At 26.0% G+C, this 27,599-nt stretch overlaps 2 protein-coding genes across 3 annotated transcripts in view; one reads left to right on the top strand and one right to left on the bottom strand.

Annotated features, from left to right (window-relative positions):
• Nucleotides 1-27,599, top strand: part of LOC107882629 (metabotropic glutamate receptor 3-like) — an 85,254-nt gene that overhangs the window by 23,379 nt on the left and 34,276 nt on the right. Inside the window, exon 1 of one of the 2 annotated variants that reach the window (XM_029486888.1) lies at nt 13,589-14,036. The exons of the other annotated variant lie outside the window; for it this stretch is intronic. The gene's annotated coding sequence lies outside the window, so the exon portion shown is untranslated. Of the gene's footprint in view, nt 1-13,588; nt 14,037-27,599 lie in introns of those variants that run through there. 2 annotated transcript variants of the gene reach the window in all.
• LOC100571614 lies at nt 5,252-7,215 on the bottom strand. Its single transcript, XM_029486201.1, has 2 exons — nt 6,802-7,215; nt 5,252-5,617 (listed from the first exon to the last, which is right to left on the bottom strand). Exons 1-2 carry the CDS (start codon nt 6,904-6,906, stop codon nt 5,252-5,254), a joined length of 471 nt encoding a protein of 156 aa, XP_029342061.1. The 5' UTR covers nt 6,907-7,215.

Raw genomic sequence — 27,599 nt, 5'->3', positions numbered from 1 at the left:
GGAGCCGCGACGCACAGGTTGAAAATCACTGATATATATGAAAGTATTCATATATTTTGCAAACAACGCTTTCGACATTAATTGGAAATGAATCTGCAGCTTGTTGTATAGCGTTATGAATTATGTGTGCAAAACATCCCATATCAAGTATATTTCGATCTAATGATTTTTTCAACTTTAATAAAAACATTATTTTTACCATGTATAAAAATTCCTCGAAAATTAGTATTTGTATTATGTTTAGTTATAACTATATATTGTATATATTTTGTTCATAAAATATATCTCAGATCTTACTTGTAACTTTTTTCCATAAAATGTCTTATAAAAGATAAAATAAATTATTGAAGTCTCATTCCGGGACAATATGGTGTCCCGAAAGATATTATCGGGACACTGGGATGCCATACTCAAAACCGGTACTGTCCCGCCCATATACGTATGGTAACCCTAATATATACAGCAAAATTTTGTTTCGGTCCGATGTTTGTCGATATCTACACACACAGCTAAACAGCTTATAATATCTTGTCATATTGTACACCGAATTTCGAATACCGTCACGCATCCCTCACAACCCACACATTGGGTATAGGTAGGTATCATAATATATGTAATATGTATACAGTGTAAATTATTATCGTCAATAGACCGCCTCACAGGAAACGCATCAATCATATCCGTCGGCGGTGGTTGCGGCCCTGTCGTTGTCATAATATTATATAATAATAATTATCGTCGTTTGTCCGGTCGATGGCGGTGCGCTATATACCTGCCTTGAATACATTTTTCCGATTGTCTACAAATTGTTGTGGCAGTGCCATTGGGCTTCAGTGGCCCGTGATAGATTTGCTTGCCGAGATAAACCGCCGACGAGACGTTCTAACGTTTAAAATACACCCGAGTACAACAAGAATATGATCTCACGTGATTAGGAAACTAAAATATTAATATATCTACGTGTTACGTCTGTATTCTGCGGTAGGTTTAAGAACATCATGTTTTCAAAAATTAAAAACGAAAACATATAAAAAATATTTTTGAAATTAGAATATGATAGAAATGATCTATTTTGATCTTCTTTGTTACAATAATACATTAAAGCCTAAGGTGGAATAAGCATAACGACTGTTTTACCCGCCTAATATACAGTGGCGCAACTAGACATTTGGGGGCCTTAAAGTCAAATATAAAATGGGGCCCCCTAGCAAAAAATGTAAATGGTCTTAAACAATTAAAGGTACACGGTATACCGCTTCCTCCCCAGTCCCCACCCATAAGGTACCTAATTAAAACTTTTCCATCTAATATATATTATATAATATGTAAATATAAAAGCGAAATGGAAATCTTTGTTACGGGTTGGCTCCGAAAATGCATGACCAATTTGGCTGATTATTTTTATGATGTGTTCGCAATTAATAAAGGTTAATATGAAAATTTAATAATTTAAAAATGTGTTCATTGCTATTGTCAATTTAGATTTAATTTGAGAAAACATAAATTAATCTTAAATTACTATACTATTATACATTTTACTACATTTATAACGAATATCATTAATTTTTTTTTCGCGACGCTTTTGAAAATTACTGGGAACTTTTTTGAATTGGGGGTCCCAAAGTTTCACTTTGCTAACTTACCCGCTAGTTGCGCCACTGCTAACATAATATTATACTAAAGGAACGACACACTGAGAACAGCATGAAAATATTATTCTAAGAAGTAATTGTAATGTAATTAGTTACATAGTTGTATAATTTTATATTATAATATTGTATACACGTTGGTTACTAAGTTAGCAAAGTTAAATGCATATATGTCTGGTATTTATCCAACGACCCGACAGGGTCACGCTAAGTATAAAAAGAAAAGTGCGCCTAAAAATAGACATATAGGCAAAATATAAGCGTAAAATGCTGGACAATAATTATTATAGGAAGCAATATGATTCACGGAAAAAATGTCTTGAGAAAGCATAGCAAATTTGATAATAATAATTAATAAATAATAAATAATAATGAAGTTTGAAAATACAATAATCTAATAGGAAATATTAGGTAGAAGTGCATGGTGTAGTTTTAAAATCATTTTGAACAATATTAACAGAGTTATAGCCAATTTAACTAAAAATTATTGTAGCGTATTTTCAACATTTTATTAGATAATATTCCCCGCGGCCCGCATTACAATGCAATATCCGACACGTATGGCAAGGAATAAACAAAAAAAAGAAACAAAAAAAATAATTTTTACTATTACTTATATAGACACGGACTAAGATATACCTCTATATATACTATATACCTATTTTAGTCCGTGCTTATAGACCTTATACTCTATAAGGTATAAGGTCTATGCTATTGCTATTATAATCTGCAAAAAAAAAAAAGAAAAAAACATCATTGTAAAACCAATATGTTTCTGAAATAATAATGTATCAACAAAAAATGAGTGATATCCCAACAAAAACACTCCACCTGGTCCGCCATACTCCGTGTAAAAAAACACTAAGTACAAAAAGTTGTGATGTTATTTTATAATCTTTGAACTATAGATATCATTTATGTTAAAATAATCTACTAAAAAATTGAACTTAGCTTGATTTTATTATCAATTTTTAAGCAGATTATTTTAACCTTAGATCATATACAATGGATGGAGTCATAGCATATTACGCGTATAAAATGGGTTGAAGCCAACATAACTATAGGAACTATAGGACCTGTGACATCTGCGCTTGCGCGACTGTTTATCTTAACTGCGCGTCTGCAGCACTTTGCGCCAAACATTAATGATAAGAGACCAAGCGCATGCGCATATCACTGAGGTCCTACAGTTATGTTGGCTTCATAAATTGTTCGTATGACTCTATCCATTGTATATGATCTAAGATTTTAACATAAATTATATCATTCTATTGTTCAGTCTTAGAGTACTGAGTCTTACCTACCTATAAAATGATGTCTCAACTTTAAGAACCATTTTTTTTTTTTATACTTATAGTGTTTATTTTACACGGAGTATGGCGGACTGTTTTTGTTGGGATTATTGTAACTAGAACATTTTTAGTATTATGTCCTTTATTTAAATGCTAATTAAAATTGGTTTGGTTATGAAGTATTCAAGTATATTAGATTTATATTATTATATAGTAATATATTGCTTTAAAATATAAAGCGAAAGTATTGATAAAGATATAAATATAAATACCTAATAACTTTTAGATATTCAGTTATATATTTACATGTATAATTGGTTATGATAGGTATTGTGAACAATTCAATTATTCTAAAAAATTATTAGTTGAAGATACTTAATTGGAAATATCTTATTTTTGAATCGCAGATATCCATATTATACTAGATAGTTGACCCTCTTCAAATCAATGACGCCTAGCGGCCATATACAGATAGACCAATGTTTCCAAATATTTATTATAAACTTCATTATTCAGTGTAGGTATAATAACATGTGGATGTCGGCTATCTAGTATAATAATATCTGTGTTTTGAATTCAATATATTATTTTAATATTTATTCATTGAGTACCCCTATAACAGACATACCTATAAATTGGGAATTTTAATTATTAATCAAAAACGTTATAAATATATCATATAACTAAGCAAATTTTTAAAAATGGAAACATATTTGATTTTGATGATATTGTTTTTCTTTGTAAACTCTTTCTGAAGCAATACAAGTCCTGTAAAAGTTTTATAAGCATGTCTATTGATAAAAAATTGAACGCAGATGTGTTACATTTAGATTCTTAGAAATGAAAATGTTATATTATTTTTAGAACAAATTAGGAGAAAAATGTAAATATTTTTTTCATTCTTTATATTTTATGACAACATTAATATTTTATTTTTAAAAATATTTCATATGGTATTTAAGGACATGCTTTGAAAAACCGCATTCCAAAAAAAATATTTGGCCATATTGATGAATCCTAAAGATATTGTTTTTACGATTTTATAATAATATTAATAATAATAATAATAATTTTATGATATATTATATTAAAAATTAGTTACCAATGAAAAATTTTAGTACGAACTGTAATAAATCTTACATTAATAAGATTGTCAATTGGATTTTTGATGTAACTAAAATAAAATATTATCATAGTTTATTAGTTTTATATAATCTGTGATAATATCATATAAATTAGATATTTGTACCTATTGAATATCAAACAGGAGCAAAATGTCTAAATTGAATAAATTTTATTAAATCTATATACTCAGTAGAATACCTATATTATGAATTATTAATAAAAAAATATTTAAAACGTATCTGTTTCAAGAGTAGTTTGGTATTGTTATTAATAAAATATTATTTTACATATTATTCTGTGTTAAAAGATACAAATCAAAGGCTATTATAAAGTACCTAAATACCAAATATTTGTATTGGTATTTATATTCCAGCATTACAGACAAAGACAATAAGAATCTAAATACCATCAGTCTTTGAAAATTAATTAAATTATTAATGTACTCAACAGCCGACATCAATGGAAAAAAACCGTTTTAGAATCACGATCGACAGATTGCCCCAAACACTTTTATAATTAATAAGTAAAATATACTTATTAGAATAAGGGCATTCGAAGAAAATATGCAGTATAATGCACAAAATTCCAAATATTTAAATGTATGCAAAACATTTTTTCTGAGTAACTTTCATTATAACAGTAATGTAAAACAAATTTTGACCGAATGAAAAAAAAAAAAAAACATGCACATTCAGTTTTACAGCTTTGGTTATTTATTATTACCTAGTTTAATATAAGTATTTAATTTTCATTAATAAATAAACATATTTATAAATTATTATAACGTTATACGTGGTAATTAAATAGCTGTAGGTTCTAGTATCATAGCTATACAGCTTATTATTAATTGAATAATAAAATACCCTGTTGACGATAAGAATAATGCCCAATACTAAGAAATATTAGTTAAGGAATATTTCTAAAATCAAATTATTGATGCGATTTCTTAAAAATAATCATTTAGTTGTAACGGTCACTTATTCATGTTTCGTAGATTTTCTTTAGCATACGTTTTAGACTTAAAGTGATTCATGTAGTTTGACTAGAATACATTTTAAGGCCTGTAAAAATAATAATCAAAACTTACAAATATATATAGTTGGTATTTAAAAATTATTCGAAAAAAAGTTATTTCGTTTGATATTTGTTACCTATAATAATACTAATTATTATTTTAGGGATAAATTACTCAATTAATATTAAAGGTTGTATAAAGGATACGAAATTTTTGGAGTCGAGGTTATTTATCTTGAATAGAAGTTTTCGAATATTTGTACTTTGAATTTGAACCGTACACATATAAACTGGCACAGTGGAAACAATGGGAAAATTCCAATTTAGAGTACTGGCCCAACCGTCGTCACAAATACATGACCTATTAATCTCGTCCATCTTGCCATGGTGACATCGTATATTTGATTGATACAGGAATTTCATTTTTTTATTTTTTATTTTTTTTTTGTCTTCTGTTTCATTAAGTATACTATCAATGTCAGTTATTGATATCTTATCCGTTAAAGCTATGCAATTGTTGCTATAAGGGTCATATACCTTAAATAATATCAATACAATAAAAATTACAATTATTTACTTTACAAATATTTTGGTTGTATTATAAAATAATGCGTTATATGTTACATATGTAGCAGTGGCGTAGCCAGGATTTTTTTTCTGGGGAGCTGATCAACTTTTACACTTTTACACATTAAATACGTACTAGCACAGATAGATCGGTGTTAAGAAAAGTTTTAATACTTATAGTACATTTTTAAATATTTTAAATACAATTTAAAACTTTTTGAGCGACTATCATAGACCATTAAAATTTTTTAAATTTTCTTAACATTTCGAGGAGGGGGGAGAGCTGCAGCCCTCTCAGCTCCTTCCCTGGCAACGTCACTGACATGTAGGTACCTATGTATTTTAATTTTAATTGATCTTTATTACAAGAATTTACAGCATTATAATTTTATATTATTTAAGTAGGTAAACATATTAACAAGCTGCACATATGTTATATTAAGTGGCAGAATTTATTTTTGCGGCCCAGTCAAAATATAATTTTTAAACAATCATTTTGGTATAGGTATCAAAAACAGAGTTGGATTAGATACAATAATTATGCTAGTAGATAAAATAATAATAATATATTTTATTTAAAATCAAACCTATCGGCTCGGAAACACTTAATAACCCTAATTGGGGTGGGGGTACCTACTTGGCATGTCTAGCAGCTGCCCTGGTACTTGAAGCACTGGCCATATAGCTTACTATGCTATATGTAATGGTACAAATAATAACACATTTTGAAAATATGAAATAAATAAAAAAATTAAGTATCATTATTATTTACACATCAAAGTACCTTATTTTATTGTAATATTTATCAGATGGTGTTTGAAATTACCTAATTAATTTGAAACGGTGTAGTAATTAATGGTTGGAAATTATTGTTTAAGTTTGGAATACAATTAATATTAAAATATGTATAATAGAAATTTTTAAATTTTTAGCTTTTATTAAGAACGAATATACATATAATATTTCTTAATATTGAAGTTTAAGGTATAATTTTATAAATTATGTTTAATATAAATAAATATTAAATATTAGTTAAATAGTTTGGTTTAGAGGCAAACCTCAGGAAATCAAAACTGAATACTTAATCATCCTGCTAATAAAATGTACTGTGTATAATTATTTTATATAAAATTAATAATTTTGATTGAAATTACTATATTTGATGAATTTTCATTGTTCAATCTTCTATTACATATTGGAATAGATATGCATTGCCTTTTAAAAGCATCAAACACACTTCTAAAACCTTGATATTTCATGTGACAGTTAACTGGTGCGCATAAATCTAATGGGTCTTCATCTGGTGATTCACACAATTTAAAATTGATGTCAAAATTTAGCACACCTAAATGTTAATAAATTATAAATAATAAATATATATACCACGTGTCCACGAAAACAAGGTAACCAAATTACCTATATTTCCCAGTACCCTATCCATATTTCTGAACTCTGTTTGCTGGACATAAAACTAGACTATTGGATCATCAATATCCCTCAGAAAAACTTCTAAAATATGAAGTGTACTGAGTAATGTAGGTAACTGAGTGTATCCAGTTTTTGCAGACACACGGTAATACGGTATAGATAGTATTAAAAACATATTATAATTTATAAACAATATAATATGTATAGGGACATAGGGTACAGCAAATCTAAGTACTTATGTACATCATAATTAGTTGATTCATTTAATAAACAGCTGATACAGTAAATTCTATGTGAATAAAAATTTGAATTTTGATTTAATCAATTGTAAACATTTTTGTAAGATTGTAAATAAATAATGGAATTAAAATGTTTTCTATATACATACCGTATAATATTTTTTTTTTTTTTTTTTTTTTTTAATATTATATATTATATATTTTTTTTTTTTTTATTTAAAACATATATTTACAATCTATTTTACAATAATCAGTAAGTATGATGACAAAGTTTATATAACATTATAAAATATTGCCGTATAATATTAATTACCTAATAATGTTTATATTTGATATTTATGTTATGACACTAAAGCGCTTATTAACAATGAATGTATTATTATTTATATTACTACAATAACGCATATGGCTTATTGTATAGGTATACATTTACTAGTCCGTGATGAAATGCAAATAGGTCGTGATAACCGATAGCCAATATTAGTCGTTGTTACTGTTTGATATACACCAAATACATTATTAGGTACCTAAAATTAAATTCAGCATAATCGATATCGTTTTAGGTTTTGAGTGGAGCAATGAATGAAATGATTTTACAATGGTGCATTAAGTGGACGTTGTACCCGCATGTGTTGTCTCCGTCTTACTAACGTACGACATAGCAAATTTTCGTTCAGCAGATTCAATAGTGTGTTGTTGGTTTTGATATTAGACTGAATTGATCTATTATCAAATTTAAAGGCAAGATTATTATTTAGGGCCCCACGTAGGCTTTTATTCATTTTATTATTTTTAAGTGAGTTATGATCATTTTAAAATGTACACTTTCAAAAAGGTCATAACTTACTTAAAACTAATAATATGAATAAAAGCCTACGTGGAACTCTAGATAATAATCTTACCTTTAAATATGATAATAGGTCAATTCGCTCTAATATAAAAACTAACAGCACACAATTGAATCTGCTGAACGAACATTTGCTATAACGTACGTGTGTAAAACGGAGACAACACATGTGGGTGCGACGTCCTCTTAAAAAAATTGTCCTTCGGAGCATTTAAAATTAAAAATTATCAGATTTTTAGGTTAGGATAGAGATGATTACATAATTTCTAATTTGTGTATTATAAATAAATACATGTTATGCGTGGATAGTCGTAAATAATACCTAAAAGCATTTCGTTTTCGTAACTATAAATATTTTAAAACATACTTCATAATAAGTCTTTAAAATGTGATAGATACTAGTTCAAATCAAAAATGGATATAAAATATAAATGTATATAGAATCTGTACACTCACTTTCTTGTAACGAAAATATGTCTTCTGGTTTTTTAGTTGTATCAAATGGTATATTTTGCAAATATCTTGAAACTTTATTTTGATTTATGTAAATTGTGATGTCTACATTACATTTACCTTTGCGATTATACGGGTACTGAAGAAAAATAACATCATTGTTTTTAAAATTGGTTACAGGGTGGTAATTATTTTCAGACGAACTCTATTTTTTTGTCAATTGATTAGCTTATAACACATAAATAAAATCAACATTTTCTACAAGACTAATTATTTAATTTAACAAACCGTTAATTACAGAATCGTTATACGATTTTAGTATAGGCTCGTGTGCAAGCACTGGATTTTACTTTTATTAGAGGAACTAACAAATGTATAGAAAGCATATTTTTAAATAATATAAGTAACTACACAAACTATAAAAACAAAATCAACTACCTGCAAAACGTAGAATATCGACAATATCGTTTTTGTGTACAATAAAAATAATACTTAATTATATTTATATGATTGTAAACTCAACAATATTCTTTAAACATTTTTTTTTATGAAATGTACAGCATAAATAAATCATAAATATTATGCTGGATAAACATTTTGTACAGACATATTGAATATTTCTTATGGAGTTTTTTTTTGGAAAACCCTTTTACGGGGACATTGCATTTTTTATGCATCATATCTATAGATTTGAAATTGAACATATTTTGGTATTTGTAGAGATTAACTTTGGAGTAAAAACAGAAAAATAGCAAAAACCGCAAACAAATATAAGAATATACATTATACATGTCTTAACCATCTTTTAACCATTGTCGGGTAAAACAATTTCCACTTAAAATTATTTTTTAAACGCAATGATGTATCATCGTTTTAGAATCCAAAGACATGGACCCACAACAGTGATTCATCTAATAAACATTTGTATCTTAATTTTTTGCTCTAAGTCAAGTTCAGCCTACCATTCAATGTTAAGATTTTATTTAGAAGTGGTTGCTTGTTTAAATTAAATAATAAAAACGAAAGATTTAGATTATCAGTTAAGAACCTTTAGAATTGATAATAATCATTAATTTTATTAATAAATGAGACCACTACATTTATTTAAAGTTATAAAGTTTACTTACGGCATTAGGATATATGAGCGTACAGTTAGTGTTGCTAGCTCCTTCCAACCGTTTTTGTGATCCATCAAATTGCAAATGCTGGTAATTTGTATGTAATATTTTTTAGTTATAATTTTTGTAAGTAGTTACGTATGTACATTTTTAAGTTTATAAATATGTGTAAAATAGAGGGCGCATTATTTCGGTTTTTTAATTGTTGGTGCTAAAATGTTTGCAGATTAATTTAAAATCATTAACAAGCTAAATGGCATACAATATACCTACTCATTATAGACTATAGTTAAGTATATATGATTGTATGAAAGTATAGTATGTTGGTGATGAGGTTTAAAAAGTAAATAGGAATGGCATTTTAAGACAGTATTTTTTTCTTTTTGATACTTTAATGGAAAATTATGATTTTTTTTTTTATTTTTATTTTTGCGTTATAATGATAAAGACGTTTAGTGGGTGTTTGTAATTAGTGCCAAAAAAAAAAAAAAAACGTTATTTGTTCTACATCTAAAAATTAATTTTGGTAATTTGTGCCACTTTTTAAGGTTGTAATTTATGTCACATAAAACTAAATAAAAGTGCATTATATAATCTGCACAAACTTGAAAGTACAAACATTTTAATTTACGCAATTTTGAATTTTTCACTTTATCAAAAAGGTTATATTTTGTCCCACTTTAAAATAATTAATAATACATTTTTAAACTTATAAATATAATATGTATTTTATTCATGAATCAAGTTCATTTCAATTGATTTATTTCAAGAAAACTATTGAAATGAACATAAAGAAAAATACAAAAATATAAGATTGTAATTGTACCCATACACTTTACTTTGTGTATAAATGAGTAATATTTCAGTTAATAAAAAAATATGTAAAATTCAGGAATATTTTAATTCGCGTTTTTTGTGCTATATGCCTATATCTGATGTGAGCTCGGTAAATTTATCAGGAAATTCCAATAACTAAATTAAAAATGTAGCACAGATCAATAAAATTATTATTTAAATAAGGCGTAAATTACATGTGCAATTTTTATATTTCAGCACAAATTACATGCACACACTTAAATGTATCTGGTGCAAAAGACCATTTCCCTTTTTTAATAATTCACAGCGAAGTCCTGTCATTGAATCGTTCATTCGAAAGACCCCCAGGTCTTCTTAATGTATCAAATAAGCAAATGTCATTACTTATGCTTATTTTACATTTTTACTACATATAAGTATCAAATAAAAAAATTATAAATTTATAAAAATGAAAATGAAAAATGGACTTTTAGTTCATGCCCTGTGGTTGTAACCTCCTTAAATTGACGTGCTTGAGAGGAATTATGTTATAGTTTGAGGGCGGGTATGTACGAATATAAGGTAAGGAAATCTGTATCTTTATGTACATAATTAAATATGTATTTGTAAATTATATAAATGATTTTTTTTAAACTGAATTGTCTAATGAATTAACTTTCACTTAACTGTTGTATATGCTATAAGAACTCAATTATTAATTACATTGCAATCTATGTCATTACTCGTAAAAAGTTGTTCACAACATTGTATCATTTTGACGGACGCCACAACCGGAATATCACCGTCATTTATTAAGGTTACATCTATGGTAATATTAAATAATACATTTTTTACAGAAGAATATAAATTAAATACGAAAATACTTACAAAGTATTAAAACATCATCATACCAGTTTACAGGATAATTTCCGTAATCCTAAAAAGGTCAGTTTATAAGATAAGAAAAATCAAATTTGTTTATACTTAATTTAAGTGTAAAATTATGAAACATAAAATGTATTTTAACTAACTGTATTAATTGTATTAGTTTAAGAAGTATAACAATATTATTGTTACTGATTAGTTATTTGTCTGATACATAAGTTCTTATTTTTTTAACGTATAGAATACTAAGTCTAAAACTTACTTTTAAATAAATATCTTTGGTCAAATAATTTGCACAACATATTGTAAATAGTGTATACGTTATTAAAATAGTATACATATCAAAAATATGAATGTCAAAACAATTGTTATACATTTTGTGAGATTTATTACTGTTATTTACTGTATTAAATAGGTATTACTGAAAGTTAAATGTAGGTAGTAAAAACACTAATATGTAGCTTTGTAGCTATTGAATCATTGCTATGGTAGCGAATTAGTACTATTTTTAAGTACACAAATCTCATTGAATTATGTTATTTATTATTTATTTTATATTAACTTTTTATATTGTAAATAATAAAAATGAAAAGCGGTTCATTGGTAACCACTTCAATTAAAAACGGCTCGACTGATTTGGCTCATTTTTAAAAAAAAAATTTCTTAGTATTCCAAATGAAGATTTCAAGGAATGAACAATTAGAATTGTTGCTCAGAAAATAAGAAAATTCGTGAAAAATTTAAATGACCTTATTGCCATTGGTTGCATGTTATAAATATATAAATATTATTAGTAATTTTTTCTATAGAAATGGTTACCATGGATTACATAATTATGAGATAATATTTGATCAGCTATAATAATTTTAATTTATAATTTTGACATTTGGTTGCTATATTTTCTACATGCGTTGGTTTATCCGAAGTTAATAGACTTAAAACAATACTTGACCGTTTTAAATAAAAAGTTATACCAATAAACTCTTTAAGATTCAGAGAGGGTGTTTATAGTTTGTTTTCAATCATAGATCTACCCAATCTCTAGGTAGCTAAAAGGGAGGTTATACATACATTTTTTCTCAGCTCACGAAAAAATAAAAATGTTTTTTGGGGGTTGCCACTATTTGGTTAAGTATGGCTATAACTATTAGATATATGGTACATATACACATTTTTTTTTTACAAATTTATTTATGAGAAAAAACAAATGTTTGCCACGGGCAATGCGCGCTGGATGGGACAGCTAGTTGTAAATATAACATAATTATGAATTAAACTAAAACAGATAGTTCAAACAAAATTTAATATTTTTAAATAATTAGTAAGTACAATAATAATAATATGTTCTAATATAATAAAATTATATTATTGTTTATAGTAAAAAAATGACTTATTTTTTTATAACCTTTTCTATAGAAATAATAGAATATTGTCAAAATTATTATAAATTAGTTTGTTATAGGTAGGTACTAGGTATCTATAAGAAGATAAAATAATTCTTATTTAACAATACGACTATGTATAGTATTTTGAAATAATTATAACAGCTAGCTAATATATTAAATTGTGTTATCTATTTGACAGCGTCTATTGTATCGGCAATTCATCAACATTTGTGTTATAAAGAAAATAATAATATTATATTATTATTTATTTAATCAAAGAATATTAAGGAATCACTTAGATTTTTTAAAAGTTAAAAATTACTGAAATGTGATAAAATATTAATTTTGATTTTGACAATACATTTTTGTTGAATTTTAAAATTGTGTAAATATACCTACACATTTGGTACTAGTATTATTTTTTTAATTGCTATAGTTTTTAAATGAAACTTTTTATGCATCCAACATGAATCCAACGCATGAATGCTTGATATACAATATACATTAATGTGGTGAATTTGATATGTCAATAATGATACCTAAAGCCGTTATACTTTTATGAAAAAAAAAACCTGAACTATAATATTATAATATTATTATTATTTTTATATATAGTACAAAGTAAACTAAACAGACATCATTACAAGAAATGTGAAAATTCAAATATCTAATATCTACCTAGATGTATATTTAGAGTTTTTATTTGAACTAATAACGAAAATATAACAAATTCCAATTTTGGCACTGTCATTTAAAATAGGTATATAGTTCTGATAATATTAGAATAAAATAAATTATTTACTCGTTCTAGAAATTGATTGAACACAATAAATAGAAACATATTTTGAAGCACCTGTGGATTTCATAGATAGCATGCGCCAACAGAACTGCGCCTTTTCCTCTACCCCAACCCCTTTCTCATCAGTAGTGCTACTGGCTCTGGGTGTCGTGCCACGAATTTTTCAGTCGTTGCATGCAGTCACGTCTCTCCGGGGGTCCGATAGTAAATCAAAATATTTCTCGTTCGTCGGGCAAATAGTTTTTGAAAACGATTTAAACGAAAAAACATATGAAATACGCCGAGTATTATTATTTTGTTTTATTGATTTTTAATGAATTAAACATGTATCATTAGTTTTGAAAGTGTTCAAATTGTGTGTAGTTAAATTTTGTTAAATTAATAGTAGGTACTAAAGTATGTTATATGAAAATATCACAAAAATAAACATTCATATTTAGGTAAGAAATTGGTTAAGATTAATAATTTTAAGTATAATAAGGTAGAATATATATAATTGAAATAAAGTTTACATCAACTGATGATAGATAACTAATCTAAAATTAATATTAAATTAAAGTCTACAAAAATCACATGATCTATTATTTAAAATCTGTGTAAGTACCATACTATTTTTTTTGTCAACTCATTTTTTATTAAAACAGAGCGATCAAGTGATCTGTGATATTGAAGGTTTATAATATTGTTTAACTATAGAATTATATAAAATTTCAAATAATGTATTGACATTTTATTTTTCACATTGATTTAGTTCAAAACTTCCATCTATTTTATTAATCTTATTTTTATGTTTAGTTTATTGCTATTTAGTATTTAACTATTAGTCTCTAATAAAAATTATTAAGTTATTAAGTGTGATTTATTTTTTTAAGTAAATTTTATTATTTTGCTACTTGTAGATTTCAAGGAAATGTTAGTACTTTTTTTTTTTATAACGAAGACATTTTTTTTTTTTTTTTTGGGGGGGGGCTGGGAGGGTAGCCTCTAAAGAACCCTCTGATGCGCCTATGATCGTTAGGTAAAATCAAATCAAGTTTTTTTGGTTATTCCGTTTTTATATTTATAATATATATACCTAACTGCGAGTATTAGCTTAGTACAACAAATGTTTTACTTATTAATAATATTAAATGATTTCGTTTAATTAAGTGATGTGGGAAATTGAATTTGATTTGAGGGGTTTTTATCTCTATTAATTTTACGATATATTTGACCAGTTTACAGTAGTATTCAATTCCTGTTGTTTTATTACTTTTAAAATTTATTTTTATCCTATAAAATACACGTAAATATAATATGTAGTCAACTGATTTACGTTCATTATATACTAGGTTATAATTTTTGTCAATTATTCATGATAGATATTGTACATCAATGTAATATTCTTCTAATAGTATCTACATTTTTAACTCAAAAATTAAAACGTGTGTTGGATTTTACAGTATTGCTGAATATTGAGTAAAATAACTCTATAACTATTGTTTAATATAATGGAAAACCACAAAAAAATATCATAATTTAAATATTACATAATATCAGCATAAGATTAATGACTAATTTGTATTATCTTTACAAAAAAAACTTCATAATTTTAAAACTATTGTCATATTTAAATTGCATTGTATCATTATATTTTTATATAAATAAACGGGTTAAAATTCAAAATCCATATGTGCATACTACTAAACATATTAGTTAAACAAAACTCAAAATATATAAAACAACTAAAGATATTTTTTGATTTGATTTTTCATGTTATTACCTATATTAGCTTATAAAAAAAAATATTTATGTAATTATTATAATTTATATCAGCAGCTTGAATTTTTTTTTATATTGGTCTATTTTTTGAATATTATACAGCAAGTCAATAATTAATGTTGATAATTTTAATGTTCAATCAAAAAAATATTGTTTATAGGTAGGTAGCTCGTTCTAATGTATATTAATAACGTCGTTAAAATAAACTTTTTTTGCTTATAAATCTTAATACACTTTTTGTGAAGTTTACGAAGTTTGTTATGTTTGAATTTATCCTAAAGGTCTTCTCATAATGTTGGCGCTACCACTTTGTTCAGATTTTAAGTATTTATAGCAAGTGAAAATATTTATTTGGTTATAATGGCTTTTGTTGGTAATATTCACAATATTTGATGGATAGGTTTTGTGACAACTTTTAACAGATATCACTATAATAAACAAACCCCACATATGACATTTTTAGTTTCGTTAGTGACATGTTATACTAAAGCGAACAGAGTTGCGAACAAAGCGCGGTGATAGGGCATAATATGCGTATGACCGGATTTATTTTCCTGTCAGCTCCACCACAATATGTCAGTGTTTGAAGACTTAACATGGAGAAATGGGGAAAACTCTATGGTTCAATTTGGAGTTTGGACACAAGTGTGGGACGATTTATAACAAATTTGTTCAATTCTTTGTGAAGGAGTAATGGAGTAATGGAGTTTCTATAAGCTAGGTGCCATTATTAAAATCCAAGTAGGTAGGTATGCTCAATGTGTTTTCTTGTGTATACTTACAATTTAATGTTTTTGACGGTAGAATAGCAGTTGTATTTAAGAGACATAGGTACTAAAAATAAACTTTCAACATATCTTGACGAGGTGGAAGGTATTTTATAAAAATAGTTGGATTTTTATTGTTCCTTCTACCTTAACGTACAATATAATATCGGTATTCCATATGTAGGTAATATAATATTTTAATTAGCTATAATTATATTGTATAACATTTACATTAAATATAATATAAATCATAGCCGATATTGATGAACATATTATTTTACTTTTTAATACTTTAGAAATCAATAATGATTATTAAATATAATAGATATAATAATATTATTTATGATGATATTTGTTTCTAACATTTACTTTAATCGTTGGAAATTAACCTAATTATCGTATGTTGGATAATGTCAAAAAAATGTCTAAAACAATATTGAATATACTATTTTGTAGTGTCATAATTGTATGTAAAATAATAAAAAAAAAATTTTTAAAAATTTAATCAGGAAAATTTTAAAATAAGTTTGGCTTAACAAAATTTTTTTTTTAAAAAAAATACGATATTATTTATATTGACATGAAGTGCTTCCTTGTCATTTATTGATATAAATAATGCTAGTTATACGGAAAGTACGTTTGTTGTTGCAATCCGTCTCACAAGTTACAATGTCATCGCTGATCCGTAGGAACTCATAATATATTAGTATATTATATCACCTACCAGACACGCAAGATCGAAGCCTGAATACAAAACAATCATATAGCTCCTCACTTATATGCATTTTAATAAATATATTTTATATTTTGCCCGTATATTATTATACTTTCTGAAGGCTATTAAATAATAAATTGAGTATTATAAAATAAAGGTTAAGAATTTAAAGATATCGGTGTCGAACGTCTATACCTACGTTATACTTACCTACAATTCAATCAAATCACTATAGATAACTTAACAAACATACCTAATATTAAAAACGAAAAATATACATCTACAAAATGCGTAGGTATATACATTTTTCAAGGTGAATAACGATAAAATCCCGTAAATGTAGATATTATCAACATTCTGAATTTCATATATCACTATAATTAACGTTATTCATGAGGATTCCTATTTTTGCATTCGAATACCGTAAATAACATAATATACCTACAGATAACACATAGGTAGGTACACCGTACATAATATAGAGTAACGGAGCATATTATTTTTGAATGTAACTAATGTTAGATCTATTCAACCATCATCGAGAACCCCGTATTCCCGTATTAAATTTAAAAATAATAAAACATTTCTTATAAGATAGTGGTATTGTAACTGGTGGAACATTGATTTATTTGACTGAAATTATAAATTAACTTTTATTTTGTATAGTTATTTTATAGATTCTGAGCAGAGGGATGAATGAATGTATTGGTTTTATGATGATGTGTCTTCAGCATCTTCAGTGAATCTAGTTGGTGTATTCAGAGGGTCAATCCTTAATATTAGTTTTTAAAAGCGCCGGGATAAAAAAAAAAATTGAGGAAAAACAGGAAGTTTTACTAAAATCTATTTTTGATAAAATAAATTTTGGTTTTTAGTGTAACTTTAAAAATAATTACGTAGATACATAACATGTTCAATGAATTACCATTTTATACACCATAAAAATTTCAAAATATTTTGAATCATTTTGAGCTATTTATAGGTAAAAGAAATTTTCGATTTGTATGAATTTGTTTTAATTAACGTCAATAAACGATACAAAAAATGTTTACTTGGTCAAAAAACTTGAAAATTTAATACAAGGTTCCTCATAAGATTATTGTTAGTAAAAATTAAAAGTTTAGTGTATATCCACAATATTTTTTTATGATTGTCTGAGTTAAAATGTTGACAAATTTCGTCATAATTATGAAGATTTGCAAATTATTCTGAATTAGAAATTCATAAAAATGTTATCTAAGACTTAAAAATTTAAGATTCCTCATAAGCTCATCTACCTTTGACAAAAAAGAATGTCTACCGGAAAGTTAATTTACACTTTTACGAGCATTTGAGTTCAAACTTTAACGAAAATGGATGTTTAATCGATTTCTCACGGAACGATTTTCTTATTTTAAGTAATTCAAACTGTAGATACTTAAAATTTTCACCATATCTTCACACATCGTTACAATATCAGTTTGGAAATATTAAAAATACATATGCAAGATTTTTGTTTATAATTGTTTAAAGTTAAAATTTTGACAAAATGTATCAAATTTAGAAATTATTTTGTAGTTAAAAGTTTATAAAATGTTCAATTTTTTTAGCTAAGGATTTTATTCTGTAACCAAAATATCTAAAAAAATATATAACACGGTTTTTCTTACAAAGTCATTTTAAGCTTAAATTTGGACGAAATTAGATATCTAAACAAAGAATAACGATTTTAGTTTGAAAATATTATTCATGAGTACTTGAACATTTTAAAATATATAATTATATTTTATGCACGGCTTCCGCTCTGCCCACTCTACTATTCATCAGGTGCATAGAATTGTCGACGCCATCTCCTTCTCACTCGAAAAAAAACAGTATTGTACCTGCGTCTTTTTAGACGTTTCACAAGCGTTCGACAGGGTATGGCACGATGGTCTTCTTGTAAAATTAAAAAAATCTTGTACCCTGTTTTTTACCTTATCATAAAATCATACCTATCCAACCGTAATTTTCAAATCAGATTCGGTAATGCACACTCAACTATATCCAATATTTCAGCCGGTGTTCCACAAGGGGGCATACTCTCCCCTGTACTTTATAATATTTATGCTGCAGATCAGCGTACTACACTAAACACTCTAGTTGCTGATTATGCAGACGATAAGGCAATAATATCTACAAATTCTAATCCGGAAATAGCCTCACTCAATCTTCAAAATCACCTAACCCTTATGGAAAACTGGTACACGAAGTGGCGGTTCAAAATTAATCAATTTAAGTCTATTCACACAACATTCACTCTTCGTCTCTCTCCTTGCTCTGAGGTATCTATTTTTGGCATCCGAATTCCTACTTCTTCTACAGTCAAATATCTAGGACTTACACTTGATCGCAGACTTACCAGGGCTCCCCACCTTAGATCTAAAAGACAAAATTTAAACCTACGGCTGAGCCTGTTAAAAACTTTTTGCAATAACAATAAATACACACACATTAAAACTAAGCTCCTAATTTACAATTAAGCCCATCTGGACATATGGCATACAACTCTGGGGTAATGCAAAAATATCCAACATCAACAAAATACAAACCTTCCAAAACATAGCGCTAAGGAAACTACTTAATGCTCCACCTTATGTCTCCTACCTTTCCATTCAGCAAGATCTCAGGATGAACTCCGTCAAAGATGAAGCAAAACTCTACTATAAGCGGTTTCACAGTAGGTTATTTAATCATCCTAACCCTCTAATAAAAAATTTAGCAGTCCCTTCAATTCCGGGAAACCCCGTCAGACGTCTCAAACGTAATTGGTGTTGTGACCTGCTGGATGCTTGAATCCTAGACCAAATCATCCTAATAAACTCTAATCAAAATAGGTAGTGTCATCATTGGGTGGCTTCTTCCGTCATATTACTCATGTTTTTATTACTCTTATCTAATTTGGTTATTGTTCTCTGAATAGATTGTAAATATCTTGTAAAAATAAAAAAATAAATAAATATTTTATGCACACAATGACACTTTCAAATGCAATTTTTTTGTCAAAAAAATAATTTTACCTACAGCAATTCCAACTATAATGCCTAATATTAAAATAAATTACTTTAATCACAATAATATCATAAAATATACTTAGTAATATTATAGTTTGACAGATCCATGGACGTCTTCAGGAATTTTTCTAAGGGGGGGGGGGGGCAAAAGGAACAAAGTAAATAAACAAAAACTTTTTCATTAAAAACTTCTTAACTTCAATATATTATAATATCGTATGATAAACGACGTATATATTTTTTATTAAATATACAGGTTTAAAATGTACCAGTCCCAGCTAGGATAACATAATACTTTGTGTATAACAAAATTATTTTAAAATTTGTTAAACAATACGAAAAACGGTCATAGTAGATATAATATGTTTGGTCAAAAAGGTAAACAAATTTAAAACTCCAGGGTGGGGGGGGGGCATTAGAATACGCTCAGAATTGTATTCGTATACAATGGTTTTATATCATTGAATTAAAATTTAACACATCCATTACAATGACTTCTCTAGAAACCTAATGTACAGCAGAATGTTACCCATTTGCCCGCTTTTTAAATAATATCTTTTATGTACCTATACTTATTATATAGTAACCTTCCATAGTATATTACGCAAATATATTATAACATTATTTAAATATTGTATATAAAGAGATTCTGTGTTTCAGAAGATATTGTTTGATGAACTTAAATATTTTTATCATTTATTTATTACATGTAGAACTTTTCTTTATCTGACATTCTTTGAGAATAATTTATACTTTACCTTTTGTTAAGCCATCTAACTATAATTGTAGTTTCCCTATAAATATTTGGTGTATTTCAACGCAATCGAAGGTTGAACACATTTTAGATCAGATATCAAGTGAAAAATCACATACTGAGAATACTACTCTTAAAACCCTATACTAATAGTCTTTTTTTCTATGAGATCGAAACAAAAAAAAAATGTTATTTATACTCGTTTATCAGCGAAGATGAACCATCATGACAGCACTCAATGCAATCGATTTTGCTCAGCCTGCTTTTTTAGTTATTTTTTATTTCAAAAATATTATTTCCGTAAACAAACCTTGTAGGTTAATCGATTCTCAATTTATCATTTGTGTAGCAAAAAGAGATAGTCTATTTATTATCGGACATAAAATACAATAGCACATGCATACAACCCAAAGAAACAAAAAAAATAATGTGTGATCGATTAATTTAATGATACATACGTTAGTCGTTACTATATTTGGATTATTACCAATGTTACAAAAACTAATTTTAGGGATTATTGTGTCCCGTGAGGTTTATTATTTTTATATCACCCAATGGCCTAATTGGCCGCGGGTTAATCAATAATAATAATAAAAAAATTATTTATTGTTTATTTATAAGTTAAAACATGTAATTTTATATTTATGCACCTACTCGCAGTACCAATAGATTATATAAATATAAGTATTAAGTATTTGGTGTCAAAATAAACGTAACTGTCAACTAATTAACACAATGTATTGAACGATCAAACAACTTAATGATTAAATAATAGACAACATTGAATATAATAAGTATTTAATAGGTACCAAATAAATGTTTGAAGCTCGAATACTGAATTACGATCCATTTTGAGAATATCGTTAACTGAATTGAAAACATTTGGATATTTATTTGAATATATTATTCGATAAGTTCCTTGACCATTTGAATCCCCCTTTTTCCCCACTAATATTTGTGTCTTAACAATGGAGTTCTGTTGTCGACGGACTACAAAACACTACCACTAGTTTCCTATAAGTACGGTCTGGTTGTCTAATAGTGTTGCTTTGTTGCTTAAATCTGCCAAACTTCAGTTCAACCATTGATTAACTCTCAATTATTATTATTTATCTGATATCAATAAAAGTTGTACTTACCTACATAATTGATAAAAGAAATGTTATATTATAAATATAAACGCATACAATTAAAGAACAAAATTAAAATTTTTTTTTTTTTTATTTAGTGAACAAGGCTTCAACAGCTTAGGTTATTAGCCTACAATTTTAACAATATAAATATATATGAAAATAACAGATAATTATAATTTATGGTTTAAGTTTATGTAGTGGAAAATTATTACTATAATATAGTTATTATGTATTATGGCGCACCATAATAAATATAGGAGTGGATAATGGAAAATTGTGGGTTATTTAGAATTGAATGAAACAAAATAGATTATTATCTTGAGTAATGCATTTAATAATAATCTCTTAAATGTTATAAAGTTATATTTATATTGCTAAAATAAGTACCTACCTATTTAAATGATTATTTGATCGAATGATAAGAAAAAAGTGGCTGCGTAATGTGAATATATTTTCAAAGCTATTTGAATAAATATACGTAACAAATTAATAATCATGTGTGAACACCGAACTACTTTATATTTTTTATACATGCTCATAAATTATAAACAACTAAATTATAGTGAATATTTTTAATAGTCTATCGATTATGGATTAAACATACTAATTCTTCAAATCAAAATAAAATAAATGTAGGTACCTACATTTAATGATGACATATTATGATTTATAGACAAAGTGTCAAAGTTAGGTATAGGAATTAAAAATAAAATATTATTGATACAAAAACTATTAAAAATATATATTTTTGAAGTGTATTCAATGAGTTGATAAAAAATACATTATTTGATTTTAATTTTTGTTTTTTTAACATGTATACTTAATAATAATTTACTAATTACTGTGCAACATGTTTGGATTCTTTTATTTGAGATATGCTTGTATAATGTATACAAGTTTTTTAGTATTATAGTTATGTATATTATAATATACATAATTATTTCATATCTGTATGTGTTCACTTTAAAACCGAACTTATTCGGATAGTTATTTGATTGCAATTGTAAGGTGTTCTCAATAATATTATATAAATTATTACCACATAGTTATCAGAATCATACAATTTTAAATAAAAATGTATGAAAATCCATACTTCAAGTGCGTATTAGGGGTGGCTATGGATGATGTCATATTATTATTATTATTAACATGTATGGGATATTATGTCATCATTGAACAAGATATGTACAATAAATTAATATGACATCCATTGCTTGGGAACATATTATACATCTAAGGTATTATAAGACTATTATTATAATTTATGATAGATTGCCAAACGACTAGGAATTCCTTTATTATACCTGCTACCCTTTATTTTCTTCCTTTCTATATTTTACAACAAAGCCTTTAATAAATGTGCTTCTTTTCACTTATTGAAGAATGACTTTATTAATAGCATGATATGCTTATACATGTTATACCTGATTAAAGTAGGCCCAAATAAGGGTACCTACGTCATTCTTGGTGACAAAAGTAGAAAAAAATAGATTTTTTGCCCCTCCGAATTTGTAAACATGGTATTAGCATGCGTGGTTATTTCATGGATACCAAAACGCAATATCTATGGTTGTTAAGGAGATTTTTTTTTGTAAGCTCCTGTTTATGTTTTTGAACAGCTACATAGTATGTACTACCTACTGGCTACTGGTACGGATAGTACCTACTTTGTCATCATGTGTATGTGGGAATGTGGGACTTTATTTCTTGAAACATTCGATTTGTGCTAATGTTTTAGCTATTCTGTTATTCGAGTAACGTACGTATTTGAGAACGCTATGAATAGAGACGAAGAATTGAGTTGAATGGATCAATATTTTAGGCAGGAAAATATAAAAAATATATACAATACAACATATAGGACATAGGTAGATTAATATGTTTTTACACTTAAGCATAATTGGTGTAACATGAAACAAGAAAATCGATTCGTGAAACATTAACTGCAGTTGTTACATTATGTGTACAGTGTTTCGAGTATAATTTATATAAATACAAATTTATAATACCATAAATTATTATTCAATCGATGCATATTATATTACAAGACTATAGCACTTTTAGTTTTTACTTTTAATAAGTATAATAATAATACATAGTATACCTAATTCTATTTCATTAAATTTTCCTAAGTTATATCTATAATAATATGTGACTGTTTATTTAAAAAACATATTACCATTTTTTCATCTCTATTTTATTATGAAAAATTATGTAACTTGAAAATAATAATAAAAAAGCCGATAGAGATTTTAAAAGTAATTTAATATTTTTAAACTAGAGTTAAAGTAGAATTTATTAATACTTGGTACAATAATTTTGTTTTGAAAAAAATTAGTCATACTAATGAAGCATATTAAAATATAATAAAAATCATTTTTCATAATTAATGAGAATGCTATTTTTTGTTTTTGAAATTACATTTTAAATTTATAGAATTTATGATTTTGTTCATAATATTATATTATTAAGTTATTTAAAATGTAAAATATTTATAGGTAGTTGATGCCTTTTATTTTTAAAAAGAAACTCTCCTTCGGTTTAAAAATAATAAAGCATTGTCATTAAGATAAGCAAACTACATAGTATTTGTTTCTACAAACGACAAGAGAAAATACTGTCGATTAACTACTCGATTACAGACATAATTTGTTTATTACATATTATATTTCATGTTTTATATTTTTGGTTGTATAAACAAGATTATATACTTTTACAATTTGGAAAGTGTTGTTTAGATAATAAAATTAATTTATTATTGGCAATTTGTTACTTCCCCTTAACTTAAGCAAACTCCTAGCCCCCTATTCAGAAACTAAAATCTATTAATTCATTTTTTTTAAATTTATCAGATTTATTTTATAAAACTTAAATATGGTTTTGTGCATAATGTATACCGATAGCCATACTGATATGGGTATTAATAATTATAACAATAAAAAACATTTTAGTCACGGTAATATCAAAATATTATTGATAACATTCTACAGTTTACTTCAGGCGCGGATCCAAGGGGGGGGGGGCTTTTTTTTGAAAAGTGAATTCGAATTATTACATGAAAAATGAGTACATATTTTGCATAAGTCATTTAAAGTTGAGTATTACGAATATTTAAAGTAGCATCAAATCACTAAAAGTCTCATCGTTAAATCCACATCCGCGCATATTATATTATTACACATTTTATAATAATTATTGTATTATATATTGATGTATACCTAACTATGTTTTTACTATGTTCGGTTAATTTTGATAAACTATAAATAACTTATTGTAAAAGATTAATTGATAGATACTAATCAATTTTTACAACATTTTTCGATACTGATATGTATCTAATCATTTTGTTTACATATTTGTTTTTATCAAATGTTTAGTAAACTTTAAACTCAATATTAGTAAATTTTTTTTATACCTAAATTAAACATATAAACTTAAGAGTTATGATGGGGTTTAATGTAATTTAATATAGTTTTTATTCACATAATATGTTGTTATATTACTTGAAGATAAAAATGGTTTAAATGCCACGTATGCAGTGATAATAAATTTGTGTCACTGAGTTAATGTACTAAGAAAAATACCGTAAGTGTTGATAATATTTCCAAATCAAATATGGATGAATGGAGTAACCGAAATATGAGTTAAACCCACGGGATCATAAGTAACAAAATACCTATGTTGAAAATATATTTTCCGTGGACGCAAAACTCACAAAATAAAAGCATAAATATATATATATAGATAATGATAACTCCCAAAGGAAATTGTCTTGTCGAGTAGATTGTATTCAATCACCAAAAATACATGATGCAAAAATTGATCTTTTGTTCACTATTTGCCAAAAAAAGATAGGCACCTAGGTAAATACTAAATATAATTCTATATTATTTTTATTTTTATGATTATATTAAATAATTAGGAGTTTACATAAAAAAAAAAATGTTTCTAAAATTACTAGTTACTGGAGTACCTATGTATTAAATATAAAAACAGTTTTAAAAATTAAAACAGCCTTAAGCATTTAAAAAAAGACATTTTGGCCAGTTTAAAACAAAATAACTACATATTGGTTGTTCTTAATAGTGTAATGTAAAATATTATTGTAAAATAAAAATTGGGTAGCCCTGGAGATATTGTACTTTGTCGATACGAGAACGAATGTTTTTTAAGCAAATATGATATTATGTCTTAAATATGTTAAAGTTTACGTAGATGACAATCTAATTGAATTTTTTTGAAGTATTAATTAACGATTTATTCTATGTTAAAAAATATAGTTTAAGTCATTTGAATTGTTTCTAAAACCATATAAAAATTATATAAAGTGAAACGTAACAAATATTATTTTATTTTTAGTTTATTAAAATTACTTTCAAAATACTTAATTTAAATAAGTCATTAGTTAATCTAATTTTAAAGAGTACCTACCTATAATATAACACAAACATCAACATAAATTAATTAACGTAAAAAATTGGTTAGTTACAAACATTTTTACAATTTTAATGTCCTAGAAATGCAATACCTACGTCATAACCTATTCAATTAAATTCGTCTTCAAATGTATTTGTGATTAGCTTAAGCTCTTGTAAAAATATATTTAATTATAGCTGTAAGGTTGTGTATTTATATTGTTATTGTAATTATCTACCTTTGGAATTTTTATATGGCCTTATCTTCCACACATTTTAATTTGACATTAAAAATATATTTGATTCTGACAGGTTTAAGTTAAACAAATTTTAAAATACAATATAGGTAGTGAATTTGTAATTTATGTTTAAAACTACTTAACAATAGGTAATATATATACATTTGTGTTATCGTATTTAAATATTTCGTTTGCAATTTATAGTTTTTACTTTTTAGCCTTGCAGTTGGATATTATGTTTACTTACATTGAGTATTAGTTGTTAATTGTATTTAAATAATAACAACTATTTAAATGTGATAATTTATTGTTACACACTACACACATGTTTTTATTATTTTCCAATATATTTATGCAACGTAATTTATTATAAATGCTCTGAGAAAATAATAGATGCTATGTTAGGTTTATAATATATTGATATAGTAGGTAATAGCCAATAGGTATACATTTCATTTTTATTGAAATATAGTTTAAAGGTTTTAAGTAAATCTTTTTTCATGTTTTCATGTGACACGAAGGTCATATTGGACTCTAACCGAGGCAAGGTTTCTTTTCGTTTCAAAATGTTACGTGTTTTTCAAGTTTTATATTTTATCACTCATTTTGGTTAAGAGGAGCCTTTCAAAAATGTTAAGTCAAGAAAATTGTAAAAATCTATACATAATATAATATTAAATTTTTATGTTAACATTTTTGTTTTATATTATTGTAATTCAACGTTTAATATTTTTATATTTTATTATCCAGACGGCGTTTTAATAAAATGTAAATATCATTTTCAAATATCATAAAATGTATAGACAAATAAAATCATTAATTTTAATTGAAGCTTAAAAATTATTGTATCTGAAAAACGTACCTATAGTGTGGGGTTTTGTTCACCAAAGATTTTTAATAATTTATTTGTAATTATTATTTAAATTTATTAATTATCTTTTTTTATGATTTTATCTAGATAAGTGCCTCAAACAGTTTAAAACTAAACATAATACATGCAGACACTATATTGAAATAAATATATGATAAATATTTACCTATCGATATAATTTTATCAAAAAATATCATGTCTTTATTTTCAAATTAATTCTTATCCCATAGGATTGAGTTTTTAAAATAGCTATATCGATATTGTTGATCAAAAATTGAAATATAAATGCATGATAAAATAAAATTATAATAACACT

The sequence above is a fragment of the Acyrthosiphon pisum genome, chromosome A1, assembly GCF_005508785.2.
Source record: "Acyrthosiphon pisum isolate AL4f chromosome A1, pea_aphid_22Mar2018_4r6ur, whole genome shotgun sequence".
Classification (NCBI taxonomy): Eukaryota; Metazoa; Arthropoda; class Insecta; order Hemiptera; family Aphididae; genus Acyrthosiphon; species Acyrthosiphon pisum.
Note: the sequence above shows the minus strand (reverse complement) of the source record. Positions and strands in the feature narration are given on the sequence as shown.

Coding starts and splice junctions, on each gene's coding strand:
- LOC100571614 (XM_029486201.1), bottom strand. CDS start 6,906: ATGAAATATCAAGGTTTTAGAAGTGTGTTTGATGCTTTTAAAAGGCAA. Junction 5,618..6,801: donor ATGAAAATTCATCAAATATA/GTAATTTCAATC, acceptor ATATTATTTAAG/GTATATGACCCTTATAGCAA.